A 26,208-nucleotide genomic window follows, 5' to 3' on the forward strand; every position below is an offset into this window, starting at 1 on the left:
GTAACACCGCTCTTTCTCGCGGTATTTGACAGTGACAAGGAAGTCATGCTGTCATCGCAAAAGCCGGTTTGGAGAGCTCTGTCTATGGGAGAGCTCAGCGGATTTTAGTCAAACGTTCTTTCTTAAACGAATGCAGCCAACGAATGTATCATTAACTCACTGCGCGACAGACAAAGAATGGGATGATCACGTGTCAGGCTGTTTTCAATTGACTGAGATGAGTGTCATTCTCGTAATTTACATTCATCAGTCACTCGTCGCCAGAGATAATTATCCTAGGCTTCGTTGAAGTACCTTTTATTAGTCTATGAATATTTGTTGTTTTAAATATTCCCTCATATAAATATTTTAGCACTATGTATAACTCGGAGAGGATTCCTGAAACAAGTATCGAACAGAACCAAACCAATGGATGCAGAAGTGACGTGAACTCTGACGGGGCAGGTCAAGATAAAGACCCTACTGATTTAATCCCGGCGAGACCTTCCAGAAAAATCGTCCTTCACTTTGATCTCAACAACACAATCCTTGTATCTGACGCAGTCACAAGACAAGGAACTGTAGCTGCTCTTGAATACTTTCTGTCCACGGTGACATGGGGGCGCATGGCAAAAGGTAAAACAACTTATCTAAAGGCTTTTTACACACCCAGAATTCTCAACTTTCATTTAATAATTTAAATTAAGAAAAAACGTTAACTTATATGTGTAGAATACATTTTGTAATATGAAATATAAAATATTTTTTATATATATAAAATGTAACAAAACGCTATACACTGCCGATATACTTCATTTTTAAATATGTATTCTTAAAGGCAAAATATGTAAGATCTTTGGATTAAAATATCCAAAAACACTAGAACAATGTTATATATTTTGTTGACTTGTGTACTTGCATGTACACCAAATGTTTCCAAGAATGTTTAAATCTAGAGAAATATTTAATTTTAACTAGGACACGGACCGTGTCCGTGCGTCGCCTATCAATGACATCATAACCGCGTTACCCTCGATATCCGGTTTTATTTTGAAGAAACCATGGAAACGCCAAAAAATATTATGTTTTATTAGACAGATGAGCAACTGTTTGGATACATTCATAGACAGAAACCTATGTTATAGCTCAACACAGTGTCTTATTGTTTAAATCTCGTTTTCTTGATTTACCACGAGTACCACGCCTAATATCGATCTGTGCAACAAGTGTCTCATAGTAGCCACCGCGCAAAAGCACAGTTTAGCTTTATAACAACTTTTAACAAACAAATGTATCTAATATGACATACGCTTGACCGGAAGAAACGGAAGCGTTCGTCTGTGGAATAATAAAGTCTCCACTGCTCTCGAGCCGTGTGTCCCGCTTGTCTCTCATTAGCAATCACTCCAGCTGCCTTGTTCAGCTCCAACGGCTTTCAGCCACACCCTGCTTCATACTAAAGTAATGTTAATAAATCATTAATACATTAGCTCATCCATGAATATGATTTCTGCCAAAGTCCCATGACTGTCGGATTCTTTTCCACCAGCTGTAGACGTGAAGACAACACCTCCTATGGTTCCACAAAATCAAGGCGTCATCAAGTTATGCATTTGTTTTGAATAAGCGACCTCTAGTGGTAGAAAAATTACATAATGTGCCTTTAATATTATAGCACATAGTGTTTGCCTTGCTGCATAATAACTCACGTTTCTCAGCATCACATATTCTCACTACTTGCAGGTAAATGGGAGTGGTTGTCAGAAGCACCATCTCTCCTCCAGCCTTGTGAGGGCGCTGTCACATACTACTCTCAGTTTGGCCGAGTGGCGAGCTTCACCACCATAGGTCCAGGCCGACGGTTCCGGAAGGTCCTTGAGGAACATCTAGAACTTCTCCGATGGCCGTCTGACTTACCTGCAGATAAGGAGCTGTCTGTTAAGGGAGAAGATGGGAAGTTGTATCACTGGATCCTACCTTCCTTCTTCCAGATGCTGCAGGACTTGGCTTCACAGGGTGTGGAGTTCGCCATCCTGTTCCGTACGTTTGGCACAGATCTGCCCCGTGTTCTGACTGCCATCCAGCACGCCGTCGAACAAGGCTCACATCCGCTCTTTCCTGACCTCCCGGCTCTAAAGGTATTTAACATGCAGAACTAGGTTTCATGTTGTCCTAGATGAAGCGAGCCTCATTAGGACTGTCTCCTCTCACAGCTGAAGGTGAATTTGACTGCCGGACGCATCAAGTGCAATGGTAAGGGTGCAACGCTGATTCGTGGAGAAGAACACGTGTCCACACGGGACGGAGAGCGGTGTGTGTACCAGTATCTGAGCTCTGCTGAGGGTCTGGGTGGCTTCCAAGACAACTTTGACTGGTGAGGAGCCTGTTGTGGATCAAAAAAGAAACATTATATTGTATTATCAGTATCAAGCCTTTGTTTATCCCAAATAGGTGGGCACGGAACACATACTCCATTTTAGGAGGAAAACCACTATGGATTGACCCTTTCGATCCCAAAGTTCAGCATATCTTCATTGATGACAACATTCGGCAAAACGACGAGGACACTATTGTCCATCCTAAGGTATGTGATGTTCATTTTCTCTTCATTAGAATGAGCGTCCCATGTGTCTCACCCATTCCACTGTACTCTCAGGTGTTTTTGGACCCCGAGGGCTTGCAGACTCGAACAGCCTCCACGTCAGAGCTCTACGATCTGTGTCTGGTACAGAACGACCTTCTGAAGGCCATTTCTGAGCCTGGATATTTCACCCGACGCATCCAGATCTGCATTGAGAACTATGAGGGGAACATTCAGACAGTGTAGTCGGATGCATCTCACGTCATGCAGGGGAACACATAATATAAAACCGACAAATTATGCATAAACACAATCCTGTGGTATGTGTGTATATGTGGAAAAACCATGTTCTCTGCTACAACCACAGATCAGCACACTTTATGAAGAATGTTGCAGTCTATAGATCAATATAGAAGTATATATTATTTACCATCATAGTCATTGGTCAGATTAACTCCAATCATAAATGCACTGGCAGCTGCTCTGTAGATCTATTTTGTTATATGCTCATGAAGATGGTTCTACCAACAGTATTCTCAGGGTTTGTGAACATCAGAGATAGTTTTTTAGTGTTATTTATATTTTGATGCATTTAACTAAATAAGTTAATCATATCAAAACTAGTGCTGTCAAATCAATTGATTGCATTTAACATAAAAATTTTGTAAATGTATGTATCTATATATATATATATATATATATATATATATATATATATATATATATATATATATATATATATATATATATATATATACACACACACACAAACCTTTGTTAAATTTGATTATTCGCGATTAATCAATTTGACAGCACTAATTAAAACACTTGAATTTTTAGACATTTTTTGTGAAGAAGAATTCATTGTTTTTGCACTTCTATTCTATTTTTAAACCCTTTTGGTTTGTTCTAACACCAGTTCGAAGTGGAGACTAACCAAAGCAGAATTTGACAATATTTCTAACATGTTCGTTGCTTTAAAGGGATAGTTCACCCAAAAATTAAAATTTGATGTTTATCTGCTTACCCCAAGCACATCCAAGATGTAGGTGACTTTGTTTCTTCAGTAGAACACAAATTATGATTTTTAACTCCAACTGTTGCTGTCTGTCAGTCAAATAATGGGAGTGAATGGGAACTCGAACAATAAGAGTCGAAAAAACTTGCATAGAAAAATCCAAATAAAACCCTGCGGCTCGTGACGACACATTGATGTCCTAAGACACAAAACGATCGGTTTGTGCGAGAAACCGAACAGTATTTATATAATTTTTTACCTCTAATACACCACTATGTCCAACTGCGACAGTGATGTCTCGCGCATATACTTCAATGAGTGCTAGGCATCACTGCCGTTGTCAGAGCGCGATCAGACCTCACTAAACGAGTGCTGAACGCAGTTGGACATAGTGGTGTATTAGAGGTAAAAAATTATATAAATACTGTTCGGTTTCTCGCACAAACCGATTGTTTTGTGTCTTAGGACATCAATGTGTCGTCACGAGCCGCATGGTTTAATTTGGAATTGTCTGTGCATGTTTATTGACTCTTATTGTTCGAGTTCCCATTCACTCCCATTATTTGACTGACATACGGCAGCGGTTGGAGTTAAAAATCATCATTTGTGTTCTACTGAAGAAACAAAGTCACCTACATTTTGGATGCGCTGGGGGTAAGCAGATAAACATCAAATTTCCATTTTTGGGTGAACTATCCCTCTAAGTAGCTCAGAGTTGACATATATGCTGTTTTACACACTTTTACATGTTACATTCTCATATTGCCATTATTTAAATGACATGTTGCAGTTTCACACTACATTCTCCTCAATAGTTTCAAAGTTTTGAGGTAAAGGATCTGATATAAAAACTATTTCTAATCATATTACATAATTCAAACAACAATTAATGCTTTTTGATTCCTGTGTAATGCAGGATTTTTTTTCTATCCTTTTCATCTCACTAATGGGAGATGTTATTCTACTGAAGTTCATTGCACAATATCTAGTGTGTATTGTTATTTAATGCATTATTTATGATGGCAATTTTGAAGTTATGTTGTAGTTGTAGGTTTTTTTGTACTTGTAGTTTGGGAGAGATGCTACAGAAATAAATTATTTGGACTTCATTGTCTGGTCACTTTGCACTGCGTTGACTGCCTCTGTATTTACAACTTGTTTACACTTTTAAACGAACGTGTTGTGTATAAGTTTACGTGTATATGTGCAGGAGACTGAATATCTACTAAACATTTGCTTCAAGGTCAAGATTTGTAATATAGGCATTTAATTTGAGCATATAATAAATGTTCACATGCGTGATAAAAAAAATACGCATCATATGCATATTTGGGCGCTCAGAGACACGTGGTGTTACTATGGTAACGACCATAAACACGATTCAGCGCGAGGTGAGTGACAAAGAAAACATGTTCACATCTACAAATTTAAGTTAATTCTTTTCTGACTCCGTTATTAAGTTGGCTTGAAAAAGCCAACTTACTGATCTGCTATATAAACATATTATTATTATTCTTCTGACCAAAAATTTGAACAGTATCTCCTCCTAGAGCTTTAAAGGTACAACCACCAAACTCGGCCCAGACCTTCAGACTGTTCTGACTCGGGTTGCTATATCTTTTCAGACTGATCCGACTTACGGTTTTCCTAAAAATGCTGATCAAACTTGGAAAAACTCTCATAGACTTTGAAAATCTGAACATTCCATCAACCTCCAGCTGTCAAATTCAAATCAAAACAAACTGAAGCCCATTAAACTCAATGAAGCTTCCATTCAATGTACTATTACTGAGCCATTCAAACTAACTATCTAACTAACTAACTATCTATCTATCTAACTTACTATCTAACTAACTTACTATCTAACAATCTGTCTAACTTACTATCTATCTAACTTATTATCTAATTATTTATCTAACTTACTATCTATCTAACTCATTATCTATCTTACTAACTATCTATCTATCTAACTAACTATATCTGTCTACGCACACTTACTCACACTTACTCACTCACACACACACTATCTACCTTTTAAACTACTAAACTAAAACTTAAACTAATTCAAACTGAAAAGCTTCAAACTTCAAGCTTTTAAAACTACTACAAACCTTCTCGCTAAGCTTTTTCAAGCCAACTTAAAGTTTGTCTACGAACTTTACTCATCTAGTTTTGATTAAAACTGTCTGAGTAAGTTGTTTCTTTTTTGGTACAACCTATATTGTTAGTTTAGTGGCTAGCAAGGAAGCTAAAGCTAGCGTGCTGATGATGTGAACGAATTTATTCATTTAAATGTCAAACCATTTAACGTTATTTTAACACGTGAAAAGTTGATCCACAAGGTAACCAAGACAGCAGAACAATGTCAGTCTCTGATGAAGATGAGGTGTTGAAAGCAGAGTCTGAGGAAGAGGATGAAGAGAAAGAGAAGGAGATTTCAGGACAAGAGGATAAGGTAAACAAGATTGTATTAGGCATTTTATTTTATTTTAATTCCTCTTATTGTTCTTTTTATTATATTAACATATATTATACTATATTAATTTAAAAGTAAAATAATTAATAGGCTATCACATGACATTAAGAAGATGTCCATGCTTTTCTTTTTAATTATCAGCTAGAGTCCTGTCCGCTAACCCAGGACATGATGGCGAAAAGCTTGTCCTTATTGTGTCGCACAGGAAATGGTCTGTCTCATGCCTATGTCAGACTTGACCTTAAAAGCAAGTAAGCTTGTCTGGGACGTTCTTCTTATTCCCAACATATTGCCATGCAGATTTACTGAATCTCACAAAGTTGAGCCTACTCATTTTAAATTGGCTCCTACTGTACCTGCCTAAACCAGGGGTCTGACAGACCTGGCCTTGATCAGCTCCTTCATCCATCTGCGCTACTTGGACATCTCTTCCAATCATTTGTCAGACTTCTCTCCATTGGCTGGCCTCACTCAGCTGTTGTGGGTGAAGGGAGACGGTAACCTGCTTCAGACGTTCGAGGGTCAGCCGTTTGGCCAGCTCACTTACCTACAGTGGCTCAGCTTTGCCAATAACCGCCTGTTTGATGTTAAGGGCATTGGAGGCCCAGCACTGGAAACCCTCAATCTCACTGGTTAGTTAGGTCCATTAAGTAGGTTATTGTACTTTTGCAGTGATAATGAGATCTTTTTCTACTATAGTACCAACCACATTGGTTTCTTTCTGCAAATCTAGAGTGGTGTATTTAGCTATGTGTAACATACAGTATGTGATTCATTACATATGAGCTGGCACTGGCCACGTTTCTTTGTAATCTGCACTAGACAATAACTATACAACTTTATCGGCAGCACTAAACAGCAACGCTTCAAATCTTTATTTGTAGGTAATGGTATCCAGACCATGCAGGGCCTGGAATATCACAATCTAACCAATCTGGTGACTCTCGAGTTCAGAGGAAATTGTTTGGAAACTACAGATGCCATTTACCTCCCCAATTTACGCCACTTGTATCTGGTACAATTGCTCGTATTGATGTTTATGGTAGATAAAAAGTATATGATGCTGATTAGAACTACCATCTGACACCTTTCATTCAACTATTTAGGCTCAGAACAACTTAAAGCGATTGGAGGGTCTGGAGAAGCTTGAGAATCTCAACACTCTTAACCTCAGAGATAACCAGTTAGAAACACTGGATGGACTCAGCCCCAATATGAAATCTCTCCAGTATCTTAATGTCAGGTAACAGAAATACAGTCACACCATGTTTGGTATGTTCTCAGTTTGGCTGAAATTGAGGAAGCAAATGTGTTTCACTAATATAGACAGTCTTATTACCACTCTCTGATAACCCTCTATTTCACACCTTTAGAGGGAACCTTATATCTTCTATGAGGGCTTTGCGAAATCTAGAGAGTGTCGGGCAAACACTGAAGGCCCTTGTGCTCTTGGAGAACCCTTTAGCGAAGACTGACGATTACAGGATGTATGTGATCTCGCATCTCCCCCAGCTTGAGCGACTGGACAAGGATCCCATCACAGCTGAAGAGAAGTCTGCGGCCCAGGAGAAGGTGGGCAACCTGTTTAGGGCATATGCTATTGTTAATTATCTTCATTTTATTTTTATTTGAAAGTTTCTCAGGTAATATTTTTAAATTTTACATTGTAACAATGTCTTTTTTTTAGGAATTTGAAGATGAATTTGCTGAAGATCAAGAGGATAACTGAATAGGCTGTGTTACACTGAAATATACTTGTAAATATAATTTTATAATCAATAAAGTCTACTATCAAAAAAAGTTTTGGTTCCATTTCATGCAGTATAACCTCTGATGTGGTCTTTATAGCTGTAGCTGTTGGTAAAAACTAAATACACTAAAAACACTAAATAGCACGTGTCACTAGATATGATAACAGGGTGCATATCACTGTAATATAATGCCTATCTTGAAGAGAACTCATATCAAGGTTTGCAAGTTAATTGTACATGCTCAGATGCAACATTCAACATGTGGCGGTTGAGTGGTATAGTTACCTTGTAAGATTTATACATTAATACACATTTTGCTTCTTTTTCTCAATTGAAGGAGAAGTTCTCTCTTTCCACAACACACTTTTTCAGATATTTACAGATCAGAAATTATGTACGCCATGCAGTGCCTAGTTTTGAGTCTTTGCCAGAGGGAAGAAGGATATATAGACTATTGTTGGGCTCACCTGATTCCAAACATTTGATTTCAGATTTTGTAATTGTGTTTTCTGAAGAAGTTAGTTTTTCTACGAATTCTTTAAAAATTGCCTGGGAGGAGGAATTAGGTATACAGATCGGAGATGAAGTATGGGAGGAGAGCCTTAGCAGGATTCGTTCTTGTTCTATTAATTCTAGGCATCAGTTAATTCAATTTAAGGTGATGCATAGATTGCACTACTCAAAATCTAAATTGCACAGGATTTTTCCAACCATTTCTTCTACATGTGATCGGTGTAAATCTGCAGAGGGCTCTCTTACCCATCTCTTTTGGACATGTCCTAAACTTTATAATTTTTGGTGTGATATATTTAAGTGGTTTTCTGACATGTATAGTTTTGTGTTTAAGCCTGATCCAGAGATTGCATTATTTGGATATTCTGTTTCTTTGTCAGACCATAATGTCTCTGTACAAAGCACCATTATTTATGGAATGATTATTGCTAAGAGCATCATTCTAAGACTTTGGAAATCGGATACTATTCCTCAGTTTAAGACCTGGTTGACTTATCTTACTGGAATATTGCATATGGAAAGAGTCCGGTATGGAATTATGGGTAACCTTGATAAATTCTACAGTATATGGCAACCATTTCTGGATCATCTTAACCAGTTAAATGCTAGCTCTGATCAGTAATGTAAGACATAATATGCTGTCTGCTCTGCCTTCTACTGAATGCTTGTTTGTTTGTGCTTTACTACTGGAATTGCATATGCGCCCTGGTTCTCAGTCTTTTTTTTTATTTATTTTTTTTAATATTATTAATGGTTGATGATATTGATAATTATTAATAATATTTTATATTGTTGTTTTTATTGTTAATATTATCACTCATTGATTCGTATATATTTTTTCTTTTTTGTTTTCTTTTGCCTTTTGTAAAATGTAAAATTCTAATAAAAATACCATTTTAAAAGTTAATTGTACATGCATTCATGTTTTTATCTATACATATATGTTTTATTTTCTGCAATGCCACACACTTGGTATTCTACCAAGAGAACAAAAATTGCCACTTCCTCAACTCGTTTGTTTATAACCGACCACATGAAAGGAGCAGAGCCTGTTTTTAACCCTGTTTTTAACCCTGTAAGCCTGACAGGAAATAGTCAAAAACATCTCTTTTTTAATGGACAGTTTATTGAACCATTAGACAAAATCTTAAAAAAAAAAAAAAAAAATTTAAAAATCTAAAAAAAAAAAAAAAACCTTTACATGTGTGTCATGTTATTACGGAAGAGGATTAGGGCCAAGCAATAATAAAAAAATAAAACCATCTCGAGATTAAAGTTGTTAAATTTTGAGAAAAAACTCGTTAAATTTCGAGAAAAAAGTCTAAATAAAATGTTGAGAATAAACTCGTTAAATTACGAGAAAAAACTTGTTAAATTTCGAGAAAAAAGTCGTGATAAAATGTTGATAATAAAGTCATTAAATTACGAGAAAAAAGTTGTTAAATTACGAGAACAAATTCGTTAAATTATGAGAAAAATGTTAAATTTTGAGAAAAAAGTCGAGATAAAATGTTGAGAATAAACTTATTAAATTATGAGAATAAAGTCATTAAATTACGAGAAAAAAGTCGTTAAATTATGAGAACAAATTCGTAATTTAACTATTTTTTTCTCGTAATTTAACGAGTTTATTCTCAACATTTTATCTCGACTTTTTTCTCGTAATTTAATGACTTTATTCTCAACATTTTATCTCGACTTTTTTTTTTCGAAATTTAACAAGTTTTTTTCTCGTAATTTAACGAGTTTATTTTCAACATTTTATCTCGACTTTTTTCTCGAAATTTAACGAGGTTTTTTTTCGTAATTTAACGAGTTTATTCTCAACATTTTATCTCGATTTTTTTCTCGAAATTTAACGATTTTTTTTCTCTTAATTTAACGTTTATTCTCAACATTTTATCTCGACTTTTTACTTAAAATTTAACGAGTTTTTTCTCGAAATTTAACAACTTTAATCTCGAGATGGTTTTATTTTTTTATTATTGCTTGGCCCTAATCCTCTTCCGTATGTTTTGTATCACATTTGATACATTAGGCTTTTATGGTCTATATAGTAGCTATGATATAGTGTGAATATGGAGCTCATGGGGGAAAAACACATCAGATGTCCAAACTGAACTAAAATATGTTTTTTTTTTTTTTTTTTTTTTTTTTTTTTTTTTGATGGAATAAAATACTGATTGTTTGTAATGAGATTTTACCTAGACTAAAGCCTAGACTACCTAGACTAGACTCTTTAATTAATAGATATATATATTATATATATATATATATATATATATATATATATATATATATATATATATATAATAATCTAGTAAAAGTTGCCACAGTCGAAAAAATGTTCATCTAGAAATATAAAATTTACGTTTTCAAAACATCAAAGATTTCACAAAAAAATAAATATTAAAAGGCCTTTACTTGCTAAAACATTATAAACTATCAAGAGGAGGCATGTAGAAGAAACGTTTTTTTCAGAAAAGTTTTCTTGGTAATTTGAGGCCTTAGAAACTCGTGTATCAAGATGATACAGCAGGCATGATAGGGTTAAATAGTTTCCACACTCCTTTCCTCAATTCTGTCATCATGACTCGACGAATCATGGATTAAATCAACTACTCCTTCAGTGATTTTACAACAATCGCAACATTTAAACAGTGTAACAGTGTGCGCAAATGAAGCTTTTACTTCAGTATAAAAAAAACCCTCAATTCTCTAAAACCCTAATCTTATATGCGAGATTTAACAGTGTTTTGTTTGTCTGCTGTCTCTGCCCTGATCTGGCAACCTGTCTTCTGCAGTCCTGTTGCGAAAAGCGTCTCGTCCAATGGCTCGCCTCAGCGGATGAGTTGACAGCTGACGTAACGCGTCTCTTAAAAGCGACAGCGAACCACGTTACCCGCGTCCCACACCGTGCTCGGCTCTGGTGCTTACTGCGTTTATCTCAGCAACTACAGATTAACGTAGACTCAGAAGAGTTTATTTGAGTTACAGCACTCGCGTTTACTTCATCTCATTTACCCACACAGCTGAAACATGAGCTATCACAAACCCGACGAGAAAACTCTGCAGGCCCTGAAAGACATCGCGAACAAGCTCAGGATTAACTCCATCAAGCAAACATGCGCCTCAAACTCCGGGTAAAATCTTCTGAACTTATTAAATTTCATTCTTATGTCTTTTCAGGTCAAGTTTGCAAGTGTGTTCGCTCATTTATCTCATTTTGTCGTGCAAATGTCCTGCGTAACACGTGAACTTGGCAAGGGGGCGGACCATTCGACCTTTTTAGTTTTTACAAACGAGTCATTAGCATTGCTATTAATACTAACGTTACGCGAGTGACTCCAAATATATTTCACAGCTTTTTAGCCCATCGTGGCCTCAAAGCATATGACCAGTGAAAATTGGCTTAGCTCTCATCGCCCCTATAATTAGCTCGTGTATGTGGGGCTGCACGTGGGATTATAAAGTGTCAGTGTTTGTAAATTCTAAATTAACCATTGCGTTCAAGTTATATGCATCATTTTAGCGATGTCCGATTCATAAACGAATTGTTCTTTTGAGTCGAATCTTTTTTTTTTTTGAACCGGTTCTTTGAAACGAACCGTTCGAACGAACCGGTCTGCGGAAGTGACTCGGACTTGCCATAACTAATTAATTAATTCTGCTAGCTCGTGGCTACACGTTTCCCTACAGGTTGTCACGTGGAGGCGTGCAGGACTCGTGATATCCGTTGTGCTGAGGGTTAAAGTGCTGTTAGTCTCCATGAATAAACCATGCCTTTGATTTTCATCATACCATAGCTTCAAGTATGTGGTGATAAGGAGAGTTCTGCACAAAAGGAAAGCTTTGCTTTGACATTGCCTAATCTCTGCAGTTCTCTCTCTTTTTTTTTTTTTTTTTTTTTTTTTTTTTTTTGAGGCTGACCAAATTATTGCCACAGATGGTCATTTCTCAACATGAACTGAAATCGAAAAGGGGAGTTTCTTAACATATAGAAAGACTGCCTTATTATTAAATACATGAATTATATCAAAAAGGAAAAGCAAATTAAAGTGTTTCCTTTTTGGACTGTGCCTCAAGAGGGTTGAATTTTTTACAATACGCTGCACACACCCTTGCTGGCATGCGACAATCTTTCATTCATTGTAAATCTTGTATAGGAATTTCCCTGAGTGTTAACTTTTACCTGATACTATTTGTTTTACTGTTGTGACACTTCCTCTTATTCTGTTCCTTCTCATTTCTCTGTGTATGATATCCATTTCTTCCCCCCTCTTCTCAAGTATAGTCACTAGTATACATGTAGTGGTTTAAACAAGATATCAAGGAAGTACTGATTGTGACATAGATGTTTGTCTGTACCTTTTGAAATCTAATCCTTCATTCTGAATCTGTTCAGTGAAGGTTTGTTTTTAACCCCTTTTCCATTTTTCATTTCAGCCTAAATGAGTCACACTATAGGACAAAGATGGTAATTCATCAATGGTGTTATCTTTGGTGGAAAATTAAGAATATACTGAACAATAACATAAGACTGCATGTATTTTGACTCACAGTTAAATTATAACAGGTTTTTCAACAGCCGGATTTGTGACCACTGAATTGCATGAGTGCTTTCCAAACTCTGACTTCAAAGTTTTAAGTCACTTTGGGGAACAGACAGATTTATAATGCACCCTTAACTGAAGTGCAAACTGTATGTTTTGTGTTTGATTGGTAACCAGTGCTGCAATTTAATTTGCTTGACCGTTCTGTAAGTCTCGCACTCACTTAAACGAACCATTCACTCAGAATATAAACTTTGTCCTCTTACTTACCCTCACGTTTTTCCAATCCAAACTTTCATGGAACACAAAAGGAAAAATTTAGAATATGTACAAGTTCTTTTCCAATGCGATTACAATTAATGACTCTTTCAAGCTTAAACATATACAAGTATAGAATGAAAGTTAATGTTCTGTTACTTAAGCTTTTATACATTTAAAAAATAAGCAAGATGTGCGTAATGGCTCGAATCTTTATCCTAATGCATTGTAGTCCCTGTATTAGGATTTTAGAGGCTACAGCCCGATTGATCATTATATGGCTTCTATAGTATGCAGCTGTTTTGGCAGTAACTGAAGTCATTGATAAGGTCTATTACTACACCTCAAACCCCAATGATGACAGTAGCAACTTTTGCCCTTTAGTACCATTTGCAATCATGTTCTAGTTTTTCTAGTGAAAGATAACCTGCACGTCTGATTGGTCTTTAACATCTAGCATGTTTGAGCTGATGGTTAATAGTTGATGGATGGATTGATGATACTGATGTGTGTTCCCTCTCACAGACATCCCACCTCGTGCTGCAGCGCTGCAGAGCTCATGTCAGTGCTGTTCTTCCACACCATGCGCTACAAAGCCGACGATCCTCGTAACCCCTGCAATGACCGCTTCGTCTTGTCCAAGGTGGGCTGTCATTCTGTGTTGGGTTGAGCTTCATTGCTCTTTTTAATTTCCTCCTAAGTACTTGGAGAATTAATGTACTCCTCCTCCTTACGTTGCTGTTTTCAGGGCCATGCTGCACCCATTCTGTATGCTGCCTGGGCAGAGGCTGGATACATCAAAGAGTCTGATCTGCTGAACCTGCGTAAGGTCGACTCTGACTTGGAGGGTCACCCCACCCCTGTGAGTAATACTACTCTTATCAGCACTTGTACACTAGGGGTGGTAATCTTGGATTCAAATTGATTCTTGAGGTCACGATTCAATTAAAAATCTTTTCTTTTTTCTTTTTTTCTTATCAAATTTTGATTTGAAATATGCATAGAGTATTCTAGTTGGATTAATCTAGTTTGTTACTTTTCCTATTTGACTGCGGTAGACGGTAGAAGAAAGAAAATCGCACTGAATTAGATGTGAACCTTGACATTTTTGTTTTTCTCCTCATTTTAGTCAACCCAATATTATAAAAGAAATGCCATTTAAAGGGTTAGTTCACCCAAATTGAATTAAAATTGTCATCATTTACTCACCCTCAAGCAGTTCTAAACCTGTATAAATTTCCTTGTTCTGGTGAACACAAAGGAAGATATTTAGAAGAATGTCAGTAAACAAGCAGATCTCGACCCCCATTTACTACCATAGTTGGAAAAATAAATACTATGGTAGTCAATGGGCGGCGAGATCTGTTTGGTTACTGACGTTCTTGCAAATATCTTCCTTTGTGTTCACCAGAACAAAGAAATGTATTTTATAGGGCTGAGTTAAAAATATCAATTTCTCAATTTGAATCGATTCTCATTTTCATTTTCATCAGATTAACCAATATCGATTCTTAAATCCCAAGAATCGATCTTTCAGTCTATGGTGTTTTCAGTTGTTAAATGAACAACTTTGTAGCCTGCTTCCCATATAACAATTATTTATTACATAATTATTACATTAAATTGTAATAAGCTTTGAAAGTTTGTTAATTTAATTATGAAATTCAAATGATAAATGCCACTTGCCGCTCTTTAATGTGCCGTGACTAGGGGTGTGACGAGATCTCGTGGCACGAGATCTCGCGAGACTAATATGTGACGAGACTTCTCGTCGAGGCGAAAAGTAGTCTCGTGATGTTGTTGCCATGACAGAGTGTTAGGATGATTAGGAAAGAATATGCCACGCTTCGTTTACATTACGCCTCCACTGTCATTTTGCTTTGTATTTAAATAAAAACCATTTAATTCAGTTGGATAACGGTTGCCACCGCTCCATATTTACAGAGTTACGCGCGATCGCTAAAAGTGAAAGTAAACGCGCGCGCGCATTCAAACGCGATTTCAATACCCCGCATTTTGAAAGCGGCTCCCTGATGAATGCAAATATCTGTCAATATGAAAGCTATCTTAGGCTGGGCAGCGTAGTTGTAACCTCTGAGCTCTGTATCAAAGAAAAAAATTGTCTTATTTGTACTTTGGTTGCACTTATTGTAAAGTAATTACCATAAAAAATGAATAACAGTTTTCTCTTAATCTTATTAAGCACAAACAATAAGGTTTCATTTGTTAACATTAGTTAATGCACTGTGAACTATCATGAACTAACAATGAATGACTATTAACTAACATAAACAAAGATTAATAAATACTGTAGCAAATATATTGCTCATTGTTAGTTGATGTTGGTTAATTAATGTTAATAAATGAGACCTTATTGTAAAGTGTTACCATTTTTATTTATACTGTTTTTATGATCAGTTTGAGGAAAGGACTTCAGTTAGGAGGTCAAAAGTTGTAGAAGCTCATAAATCATGTACAGTAAGGTCTGAAGAGACTGAAATCATACAGAAGAGAAGCCAGTCAGTTGAGTTAGTGGCAAAACCTTTTACAGTACTTGAGTGTTGTTGTCTTTTACTGCATATGATAATTTATACTCAGTAGAACTGAAATTACATTCATTACAAGATGATTAGTTAAAACATTTTAAAGACACCTGCAGAATATTTTTTCTAGTCATGTATTTCGCCATTGAGGATTTCTTAAAAATAGTGTGTAAAAATCTTGTCTCGTCTCGTCTCGTGAACTCAATCTCGAGTCTCGTCTCGTCTCGTGAGATACCTGTCTCGTCACACCCCTAGCCGTGACTGAAGTAATTTATTTCTGTGATGGCAAAGCTGAATTTCCAGCATCATTACTCCAGTCTTCATTGTCACATGATCCTTCAGAAATCATTCTAATACTGATTTAGTGCTTAAACATTATTTTCAATGTTGAAAACAGCTGTGCTGCTTAATATTTTTGTTGAAACCGTAATGCATTCTTTAAGGATTGTTTGAAGAATAGAAAGATCAGGAAAACACTATTTACTTGATATAGAAATCTTTTGTAATGTTAAAAAATGCCTTTATTGTCTATTAATTTAATGCATGAATAAAGGTATAATGAATAAAGGCATTAATTTATTTTAAAATAAAATCATACTGTCTGAGTTTATCAAGTCTTTCACATAACCAGTTACCATGAAAATAACCTCGTTTCTGTTTATTTCAGAAACTATCGTTTGTGGATGTGGCGACAGGTTCTCTTGGCCAGGGTTTGGGTGCTGCCTGCGGTATGGCCTACACCGGAAAATACTTCGATAAATCTAGGTATGTGTTCTCCCAGAGCATGCCATCTTATTTTGTTCTTTTTCATACCATGACCCACTGTACTACATGAGCCATTTAATGTACACCAAATAAAAAATCTCATGCTGGTATGGCGCCAGTGATCAAGTCCATACAAGATTTCGCTCTCAGATCGTAGTAATAATCTAATTATGATGTAATAAGCCCTATTCAGACAGGACTAGTTTTTTTTTTTTTTCAGAGGAAATTTGTTTCACAGGCATATTTTGTGATCACAACATCAAAAAAAATTCCAGAGCAAATTACCTACTGTTTGCGCTAACTAAATTGGTCCTCTGAGAAATCGAATCACATCCGAATGTCTGTGATTGTTGTAGTATTCTAATGCTTCTCATGCATTTTTTGATCTACCTGAGCTACTGTCTGTGCACCAATCTTGTGCACAAAGCATGCTTTTGTTTAATCCCTATGAAAAAATAAAATTATAAAATTAATAGAGCCAAATTAACTGCTAAGACTGCCCATTTTAATATCAGTGTCAGGTAAGAGCAAGATACTTGTCTACATTTTTCTCCTCACTTATGCAGTTTAAGCAGCCATTTCTTAAAACTCATGTGAAGTTTATTTAAATAGGGTTTTTATATCAATAATTAAGACGTATACATCATACGTGATGCATGCAAGCACAGCAGATGACCTTCTGTAACGCCCACATCTTGAAAACACACTTCCACCTCTAATAAACATGGAGATATTAGTCCTGTCCGAATTGATATACAAAGTCACAGACATCGAGTGATAAATGTAACTCGAATGTCATTTAGAAAACTAGTCCCATCTGAATATGGCTTACTCCAGTTTCTGCTGATAATTTGATGATGTTGTAACTGGACACGTCTGTCTTATCTCACTGTCTCATTAGCTACCGTGTGTTCTGCCTGTTGGGAGATGGTGAGTGTTCAGAAGGATCTGTGTGGGAAGCCATGGCTTTTGCCTCCTATTACAAGCTTGACAATCTGGTGGCCATCCTTGATGTGAACCGTCTGGGCCAGAGTGAAGCAGCACCACTGCAGCACAACATGAACACCTACAAGGAGCGCTGCGAGGCTTTCGGGTAGGTCTTCCAGATGTTGCTGTGTTTTATTTCTTGCTATACTAAACACTCACCGGCCACTTTATTAGGTACACCTATTCAACTGCAAATATCTAATCAGCCAATCACATGGCAGCAACTCAGTGCATTTAGGCATGTAAACACACTGCTGATCTACTGGGATTTTCATGCCCAGCCATCTCAAGGGTTTACAGAGAATGGTCTGGAAAAAGAGAGAATATTCAGTGAGCGGCTGTTCTATGGGCGAAAATGCCTTGTTGATGTCAGCAGAGAATGGCCAGACTGGTTCGAGCTGATAAAAGGGCAACAGTAACTCAAATAACCACTTGTTGCAACCAAAGTATGCAGAAGAGCATCTCTGAATGCACAACACATCAAACATTGAATCGGATGTGCTACAGCAGCAGAAGACACACCGGGTGCCACTCCTGGCGGCTAAGAACAGGAAACTGAGGCTACAATTTGCACAAACCCAACAGAAGATTGGAAAAAATGTTGCCTGGTCTAATGAATCTTAATTACTGCTGCAGCATTTAGATGGTAGGGTCAGAATTTGACATAAACAACATGAAAGCATGGATCCTGCCTTATATCAACAATTCAGGCTGCTGCTAGAGGTGTAATGCTGTGGGCGATATTATCACGCTTTGGGACCCTTAGTACCAATTGGGCATCGTTTAAAGCAGTGGTCACCAACCTTTTTAAGCCCAAGATCCCTGACCTCGACCTTTTTGAAAGACAAGATCTACTTGATAGAAAAAGACAGCCCAGACTGTATTTAGTTTGTTTTTGTTTTTTTTGTGGTCAATGTAAATTCTGATTTATTTATTTAATTTTACAAGCAAATTGGCCGATTCTGATACTGGTTGCAGATATTTATTATTAATATTATTATAATAAACAAAAATACATAGCCCTTTCAAATTAGAGGGAACCACTGCTTTTTAATCACAATCCAAACAAAGATGCTACGCACGTTGCGTGAGTAGTTGTTTTTTATTTGAATTAGATTAGGTTTAAATAGATGTTGAAGTCGCACCTCTATTCTGTGGCTTTTAGCTGCCCTTAGTTTCTGGAACTCTGGCTGCGATGATTACTGTGGTACTGTGTCTGTTTTTAAGCTCTTTTGGTATTTTGTATTATTGTGTTTTTGAGATGTAAAGCACTTTGGCTCAACAAGTGTTGTTTTAAATGTGCTATATAAATAAATGTTGATTTGATTTGATTTAATTTCAAGATTTAAAGCAAAAACAGAATGGTCTGACTTTATCTTTGTGAAATTATAAATGCTACAGACACAAAAAAAAGCATGAAACAAAAACAGCAGGCTGAATGAGACGCAAATTCACTCTCTGACAGCAGGTGGCGCTTATGGAGCGGCAGTGATACAGCGTTTCCTCGGTTACCGCTGTAAACAATGCTGAAATGCGCTAATAATTAGCTACTTTATTCGGAGGTAAGAGGAAAATAAAATGCCATTGCCATCTAAATCTTTCTGAAGACTGATCTCCTTTTGGAGATGAATTCATAATCCCTCACCCCCAATTCAATATTTATATTTTCTTCCTATATTTCGAGCATCGTGAACAGTGAGCTGCTCTGCCTGCTACAGACTTTTCTCTTCGCGTCCGTCTTCAGCGTCTCTGGCCTCTTGTTAACGGCCGTTTACAGACTTAGACATAACGTGGGCTATTTACATTTATCTGTCTGTCCCAGTAACGTTAGCTCCAGAAAATAACTTAAAAACAAATACAAAAATACAGTACAAAGACTGAAATATAAATGTATTTTTGTACTCATATTTCTGTTATTTTCGCGAGCTACTGGAACAGTGATAAAGATCGACCGGTCGATCGCGATCGACGGGTTGGCGACCACTGGTTTAAAGCAATAGCCTATTTGAGTATTGTTGCTGAGCATGTCCATCCCTTTATGACCACAGTGAACCCATCTTCTGAATGCTACTTTCAGCAGGATAACATGCCATGTCACAAAGCTCAAATCATCTCAAACTGGTTTCTTGAACATGACAATGAGTTCATTATACTCAAGTGGCCTCCGCAGTCACCAGATCTCAATCCAGTAGAGCAGCTTTGGGATGTGGTGGAATGGGAGATTCGCATCATGGATGTGCAGCTGAAAAATCTGCAGAAACTGTGTGATATGTCATTATTGACCAAAATCTCTGAGGAATGTTTCCAGCACCTTGTTGAATCCGTGCCATGAAGAATTAAAGCAGTTCTGAAAATCTGGAACGATTGTGATATTTTCTGAATGTATCGCGAATCGCGATTCTCTCTCGAATCTCTATTCGCTATACATTCAGAAAATATCACTATCGTTCCAGATTCATTGTACCGCGAATCGATAATCAATGTATTGTCCCAGCCCTACTAACTATGACCAGGCTGGACTGCATTTTCAGATTCTGAGCTTAGTTTTTAACAGCAGATGGCACTACATGCTTTAGAAACACACATACTCTGCTCACTTCCAGTTCCTTTACACGCCACCTAAACCTAAAATAATCATTCATAAAATTTGAAAAGGTTGAAGTGAATTACAAGGGTGTTCGCACATTAATCTTGCATCATAAAAGCATTCTGAGCCGAGGTCCAAGTATATTTAACCACTTACTGTACATGACTCAGCCGAACGCATTTTTTGTTTTTCTTCAAAATTTTTCATTTGTTCACCTTATTGCATATGTTTAACAATGCTTAACATAGTGTATATACTCTCTACTGCCTACTAAGCTATAAGCAGTGTGCTAGTATTCCATTCTGAACACAACCACTTTCCTTGCCCGTATTTTTTGTTTGTGACATGTAACCAATTTGTTTCTTCAGCTTCAACACTTACGTGGTGGATGGCCATGATGTGGAGGAGCTGTGCAAGGCTATGTGGCATGCCAAACAAATAAAAGGGAAGCCCACTGCCATTGTAGCCAAAACTTTTAAGGGCAAAGGCCTCAAAGGTGACTAACCATATCCTGTACTGCAAGACCAGCAGCACATCATGATGATCAGCATTGATGTCTGTTATTATGAAAGTCCTCATACTTGACTGTCTGACCTGTTCTTTTGTTCAGGCATTGAGGATCAGGATAACTGGCATGGGAAGCCTATCCCTAAAGACCGTGTGGACGAGCTGATTAATGACCTTCGGAGTCGGATTCAGTCCCCCAATAAGCCCCTCCACCCTCAACAGCCCAATGATGATGCTGCTCCAGCCGACCTCACTCCCATCCACCTGCTCACACCTCCAGAATACAAGATCGGAGACAAGGTGATGAACTGAGACATTATACTTCATAGCTGTTGGAGTTTTGACTGATTCATTTCTTTGAGCAAATGCTTCCTTTCTTCTAAAGTTCCTCAAAAGGAGGCTTTATAAAGCTTCTGCTTTTGTTTGGCCACTCAGATATCCACTAGGAAGGCTTACGGTGTCGCCTTGAAGAGGATGGGAGATGCCAGCCCTCGTGTGGTTGCCCTGGATGGTGACACCAAGAACTCCACCTTCTCTGATATCTTCAGGAAGGCCCATCCTGATCGCTACATTGAGTGCTTCATTGCCGAGCAGAACATGGTGTGTAACTGGATTTTTCTTCCCTTTGCACTAATAATTAACAAGTCATGATGGCAAAGCAAAAGTAAAACCTGACCGTGTGTGTCATGGATGAATAGGTTTGTAAACTGTGTTTGTGGAGCTCTTTTTGTTAAGTTGAAGGTGTGGTGCACTATTCATACATGCGTTGTAAATGCCTGACCTCACCCTGTTAAAATGTTATCTTTTACTATTCACTTTCTGACTAATATTTATCAATGTCAAGTGCTTACTCAATAGGACATGATTTCCCACAGTGAAAAATCTCTCATTTAGAGTCAAAATCAAAAAAATATTATAATAAATTATAAATTGAGCCACAAGTATATAATAAGTTTTGTTGTATTTAGTGATTTATTAACAGTTTAAAATATATTACTAAATATAAAATATACACTACGGTTCAAAGTTTGGAGTCCGTAAGAGTTTTATTTTGAGGATTTTTTTTTTTTTTTTTTTTTTAAATCCCTAACTTTTGAGCAGTAGTGCAAGTATATGTATGTAATTTAATGAAATTTAATACTTAAAACATCCATATAATTTGTCTAATAATATTATGTATTTAATTATGCTGCTATCCAGGTGAGTGTGGCTATTGGTTGTGGCACTCGTGATCGCACGGTTGCATTCGGCAGCACTTTTGCCGCCTTCTTTGCTCGTGCCTATGACCACATCCGTATGGCAGCAATCTCCCAGTCTAACGTCAACCTGGTTGGCTCTCACTGTGGCGTTTCCATTGGTAAGGCATCATGATGGGAAATGCATGTATTCTTGCTTTCTATCTGGACTTAAACCATTCTCTATTTCAGATTAAAGAAAAGACTTGACTATGAATTATTTTTAATTTTGTCCAGGTGAGGATGGCCCTTCACAGATGGCACTGGAGGATCTCGCAATGTTCCGCGCTATTCCAACATGCACATTGTTTTACCCTAGTGATGGAGTATCTACCGAGAGAGCTGTGGAACTTGCAGCCAATACAAGGGTATGGTTTATGGTTTCCACTTGATGATCTTATACAAGTACAGTCATTATTTTGTCACCAGAGAGTTAATCTGTTGTTCTTTGGTTCAGTGTTCATGCTATTTCCTGCTTTCAGGGTATCTGTTTCATCCGCACCAGTCGACCTGACACTGCAGTCCTCTATGATGCTGAAGAGAAATTTGAAATTGGCAAAGCCAAGGTGAGAATAAATAATTAAAAAAAAAAACTTTTAATGTTATTTATAGTTTCTAAATTTAGTTTCACACTACTGCAATGACGGCTAAAGTTAGCAGCCATGCTGAAACTCAGTTCAGTGTAATCCATTTAGTAACCCAGTGAGCAAATGAGGCCTCCTGTTGGGCAGTTTAAACTGTCTGTTTCACGACAGTTTAGTAACAACTCTCTTTCTGTCCTGTAGGTGGTGCGGAAGTCCGACAAAGATCAGGTGACTGTCATTGGAGCAGGAGTAACACTGCATGAGGCTCTGGCAGCATATGAACAACTGGCCAAAGAAGGTTTGTTCAGCGCCTACCGGCCATAATGGGGCATTACATAAGTCATGAACAGTACCTCAGCTTCATTTTAGAAAATTAAAAAGTAACTTTGCAATGTAAGTTGTTAACTTATATTATATGTTGTTGTTATTAAAGCACATTGCTTTCTTTTTTTTATATTTCAATGCTGTTGTGCTCAAATGTCTTAATGTAAATAGACATTTTTATTCAGAGATGCGTTTAACTGATAAAGTATCACCAAATGTATTTTATCATTTTTGTCTTGTATTATTAATATTATGTCTTATTTAGTTTTTGTTAATTGTATGACTTTTGTTATTCACTTTGTTCTCGCCATGAAGATAGCCATGCTTGCTGACAAAAAAACCACAAAAAAAAACTGTTAAATATATTTTTTGCAAGGTGTGAACATTCGGATTATCGACCCGTTCACCATTAAGCCCCTGGATGCCTCTACTATTGTGGAAAGTGCTCGTGCCACAGGAGGAAAGGTGATCACTGTAGAGGACCACTACAAAGAGGGTGAGCTGCTTTTTTTTTTTTTTTTAAGTGAAAAACCAAGATCAGATGGGACAACTAGATTCCCTGCCCTCACCCCTTATGCTGTGAGAGGTATTTTATGTTGGTTCCTATGTTCTCATTGTAGGTGGTCTGGGCGAGGCTGTCCTGTCTGCAGTGGGTGAAGAGCCTGGCATTGTGGTGCACCGGCTGGCCGTGAGCCGTGTTCCCCAGAGCGGCAAACCGCAGGAGCTTCTGGACATGTTTGGCATCAGTGCAAAATGTATCGTTGCTGCCGTCAAGCGTACTTTCGCCAACTGAAACTCTTTGAACCACCCTAAGCTACACCCTTCCTCTTTCTCCATTCCTAACTCAACCCAAGAGACAAGCTCACCACACATCCGTGTCATTCCAGAGGCTTACGGCTTGCAGATATACCTAACTTCATAGTGTGTGAAAATTCTCTAACTTGTGCACTATAGTCAATAGTGTCACCTATTGCTCTGAAATGCTTTCATTTTGTGTCATTATCAGGTTTGCCGCCTTGTAATCTTTAATACTGCATTAATAGTGGGTTTTAAAGGTTTGTAAGGTTATCGGAGTGTATCCTTGGATTAAATCAGAGTTCCATTCCAGTTGACACATTTCTGAACATCATTTAAAAAAAGACCATGTCACCTTGTCATTTCATAATTTCCCAAACTCGGTGTGCTTCCTATAGTTATTACAAGCCAGTATCCTGAAAAAATGAAACATTCATTTGGTGATAATGGTGCGTGAAGGTGCTTTCAGGGAGTAATAAAGTAGGCCTATATTTTTTTTTTTTTTTTTTTACTGATGTTGCATAAACTACTGGACAACCCAGTTTTGGAAAGTGAGTACATAAGTGGTTTGATTTTGCTGACTTAATGTACCATGTTACTGAGACACCCTCACTGTTGTTGCTTGTTTAAACCTGTAGTTTTCACTGAATTTGATGTAATGTGTTAATAAATTTGACTGCCCAGCCAATCTGCCTATTTGCTTCTTGGTATAACTTTATTTTCAGAGTTTGTGTGTGTTTGTGTAGACTGATTTCTATGTACGTGAATGGGCCACGTGTTTTTCTAGCTGGGAATACTTTGCATTATGTCATCGCCCCCTTTTGTTACTTCAGATGCCCCCTCTGCAGTGCTTCACTGGCTCTAACCCTTTAAAAGTTAAGACAATAATGTTTTTCTTGAAGAGTGGTCCTAATTTTTTTTTTTAAGTCTGTTACATAAAAAGGTAGATTGGTGTAATTGGAATTGGAAAATTGATTACCCCTTGGTTAACTGCAAGTTGGTCAAACTAGTTCTCAAGACACATGCTGCGTCCCAATTCGCTTACTTATACTACGCCCTAAAAGTATATACTCTTTTTGTGAACCAAAAGTACTTACTTTTGATTGTGTAGCAAAAGAGTATACAAGCTTTGGGACATACTATCACGTCATACAATTGCGTCTTTGCTCTCTGTCGCATCCTGTCACCGTAAATTGGCCTGTCAATCATCTTACATCCTCCACATTTCATTTAGCTAATTTCCTACCGTATCGTCTTTCATGTGGAGAACTCTAACATTAAATACATATTTTCTATCAGGTTTAAACCTCTCAGAGTCGATTGCGCATATCCGCCATGTTTTGTAGTTTTTAACACTTTACTCGTGTTTGTAGTTCTGAACTGAATCCTCGTCCAACGCGCCATGGGTTATGGGCAATATTAGCCTTTATAGTGTGCACGGATCCACACTTTGAAAATCTACCAGAAATAGTAGACCATCCGGGGACTTTTGGCATACTCTTTTCAACATACTACGCTTTGGGACACACTTATTTTAATCTCGCATACTATTTAGGATGGATAGTACTATGGACATTGGGATGCAGGGATAGTCTTAAAGGTGCCGTAGAACGTCTTTTCAAAAGATATATAAGTCTAAGGTGTCCCCTGAATGTGTCTGTGAAGTTTCAGCTCAAAATACCCCATTGATTTTTTTATAATGAATTTTTTTAACTGCCTATTTTGGGGCATCATTAACTATGCGCCGATTCAGGCTGCGCGGCCCCTTTAAATCTCTCGCTCCCTGCCCTCCCGAGCTCTCGACTATACTATACTATAATACAGTGCATAAACAAAGTTCACACAGCTAATATAACCCTCAAATGGATCTTTACAAGATGTTCGTCATGCATACTGCATGCATGGATCGGATCATGTGAGTATTTATTTGGATGTTTACATTTGATTCTGAATGAGTTTGATAGTATGCTCCATGGCTAACATTACACACTGTTGGAGAGATTTATAAAGAATGAAGTTGTGTTTATGAATTATACAGACTGCAATTGTTTAAAAATGAAAATGAAACGGCTCTTGTCTCCGCGAATACAGTTTTAAATGATGGTAACTTTAACAACATTTAACAGTATATTAGCAACATGCTAACGAAACATTTAGAAAGGCAATTTACAAATATCACTAAAAATATCATGTTATCATGAATCATGTCAGTTATTATTGCTCCATTTGCCATTTTTCGTTATTGTTCTTGCTTGCTTACCTAGTCTGATGATTCAGCTGTGCACAGATCCAGACGTTAATACTGGCTGCCCTTGTGTAATGCCTTGAACATGGGCTGGCATATGCAAATATTAGGGTCATACATATTAATGATCCCGTTATGTTGAGATTCGCCTGTTTTCCGGAGGTCTTTTAAACAAATAAGATTTATATAAGAAGGAGGAAGCAATGGAGTTTGAAACTCAATGTATGTCTTTTCCATGTACTGAACTCTTGTTATTCAACTATGCCAAGATAAATTCAATTTTTGATTCTAGGGCACCTTTAATATAGTGACTAAGTTTCTGCTGGTTTCACAGTCAGCTAGGGCTTAGATTAGCCAAGGCTTACTTAGGACGTTTAAGTAGCTTTTATAAAGGTGTCTTGGGAAAAGAAAGAAAAAAACTGGTGTGGATCTTGAGACACAAAACAATGGCACTGACATTATGAAGACGAAATACTCCAAGACACTGACATATTTTAAGATATCAGT

At 37.2% G+C, this 26,208-nt stretch overlaps 3 protein-coding genes across 7 annotated transcripts; all 3 read left to right on the forward strand.

The window, feature by feature from the left end:
• The first annotated feature begins 12 nt into the window (after positions 1 to 12).
• Positions 13 to 3,604, forward strand: si:dkey-32e6.3. The gene is made up of 5 exons (XM_048179312.1): positions 13 to 615; positions 1,723 to 2,117; positions 2,193 to 2,353; positions 2,431 to 2,563; positions 2,636 to 3,604. The coding sequence occupies exons 1-5, from the start codon at positions 357 to 359 to the stop codon at positions 2,804 to 2,806; spliced, it is 1,119 nt and encodes a 372-aa protein (XP_048035269.1). The 5' UTR covers positions 13 to 356; the 3' UTR covers positions 2,807 to 3,604.
• Positions 3,605 to 4,830: 1,226 nt separating this feature from the next.
• Positions 4,831 to 9,025, forward strand: lrrc23 (leucine rich repeat containing 23). 5 transcript variants are annotated; one of them, XM_048179081.1, is made up of 9 exons: positions 4,995 to 5,033; positions 5,749 to 5,768; positions 5,921 to 6,033; positions 6,196 to 6,305; positions 6,424 to 6,686; positions 6,939 to 7,069; positions 7,161 to 7,297; positions 7,428 to 7,626; positions 7,742 to 9,024. In XM_048179081.1, the coding sequence occupies exons 3-9, from the start codon at positions 5,941 to 5,943 to the stop codon at positions 7,781 to 7,783; spliced, it is 975 nt and encodes a 324-aa protein (XP_048035038.1). In that variant the 5' UTR covers positions 4,995 to 5,033; positions 5,749 to 5,768; positions 5,921 to 5,940; the 3' UTR covers positions 7,784 to 9,024. The 5 variants fall into 5 exon arrangements, with proteins under 5 accessions (XP_048035036.1, XP_048035037.1, XP_048035034.1 ...); XM_048179079.1 differs by lacking the exons at positions 4,995 to 5,033; positions 5,749 to 5,768 and adding an exon at positions 4,831 to 4,969 and having other exon boundaries at positions 7,742 to 9,025; XM_048179080.1 differs by lacking the exons at positions 4,995 to 5,033; positions 5,749 to 5,768 and adding an exon at positions 4,831 to 4,969 and having other exon boundaries at positions 6,202 to 6,305; positions 7,742 to 9,025.
• A 2,155-nt stretch (positions 9,026 to 11,180) lies between these two features.
• On the forward strand, positions 11,181 to 24,144 carry tktb (transketolase b). The gene is made up of 14 exons (XM_048177913.1): positions 11,181 to 11,461; positions 13,655 to 13,772; positions 13,878 to 13,991; positions 16,340 to 16,437; positions 17,339 to 17,530; positions 20,380 to 20,507; positions 20,622 to 20,818; positions 20,954 to 21,118; positions 21,719 to 21,875; positions 21,991 to 22,121; positions 22,236 to 22,319; positions 22,539 to 22,635; positions 23,038 to 23,157; positions 23,282 to 24,144. The coding sequence occupies exons 1-14, from the start codon at positions 11,358 to 11,360 to the stop codon at positions 23,452 to 23,454; spliced, it is 1,878 nt and encodes a 625-aa protein (XP_048033870.1). The 5' UTR covers positions 11,181 to 11,357; the 3' UTR covers positions 23,455 to 24,144.
• Positions 24,145 to 26,208: the final 2,064 nt, after the last annotated feature.

Source organism: Megalobrama amblycephala, linkage group LG24 (assembly GCF_018812025.1).
Source record: "Megalobrama amblycephala isolate DHTTF-2021 linkage group LG24, ASM1881202v1, whole genome shotgun sequence".
In the NCBI taxonomy this organism is placed as follows: Eukaryota; Metazoa; Chordata; class Actinopteri; order Cypriniformes; family Xenocyprididae; genus Megalobrama; species Megalobrama amblycephala.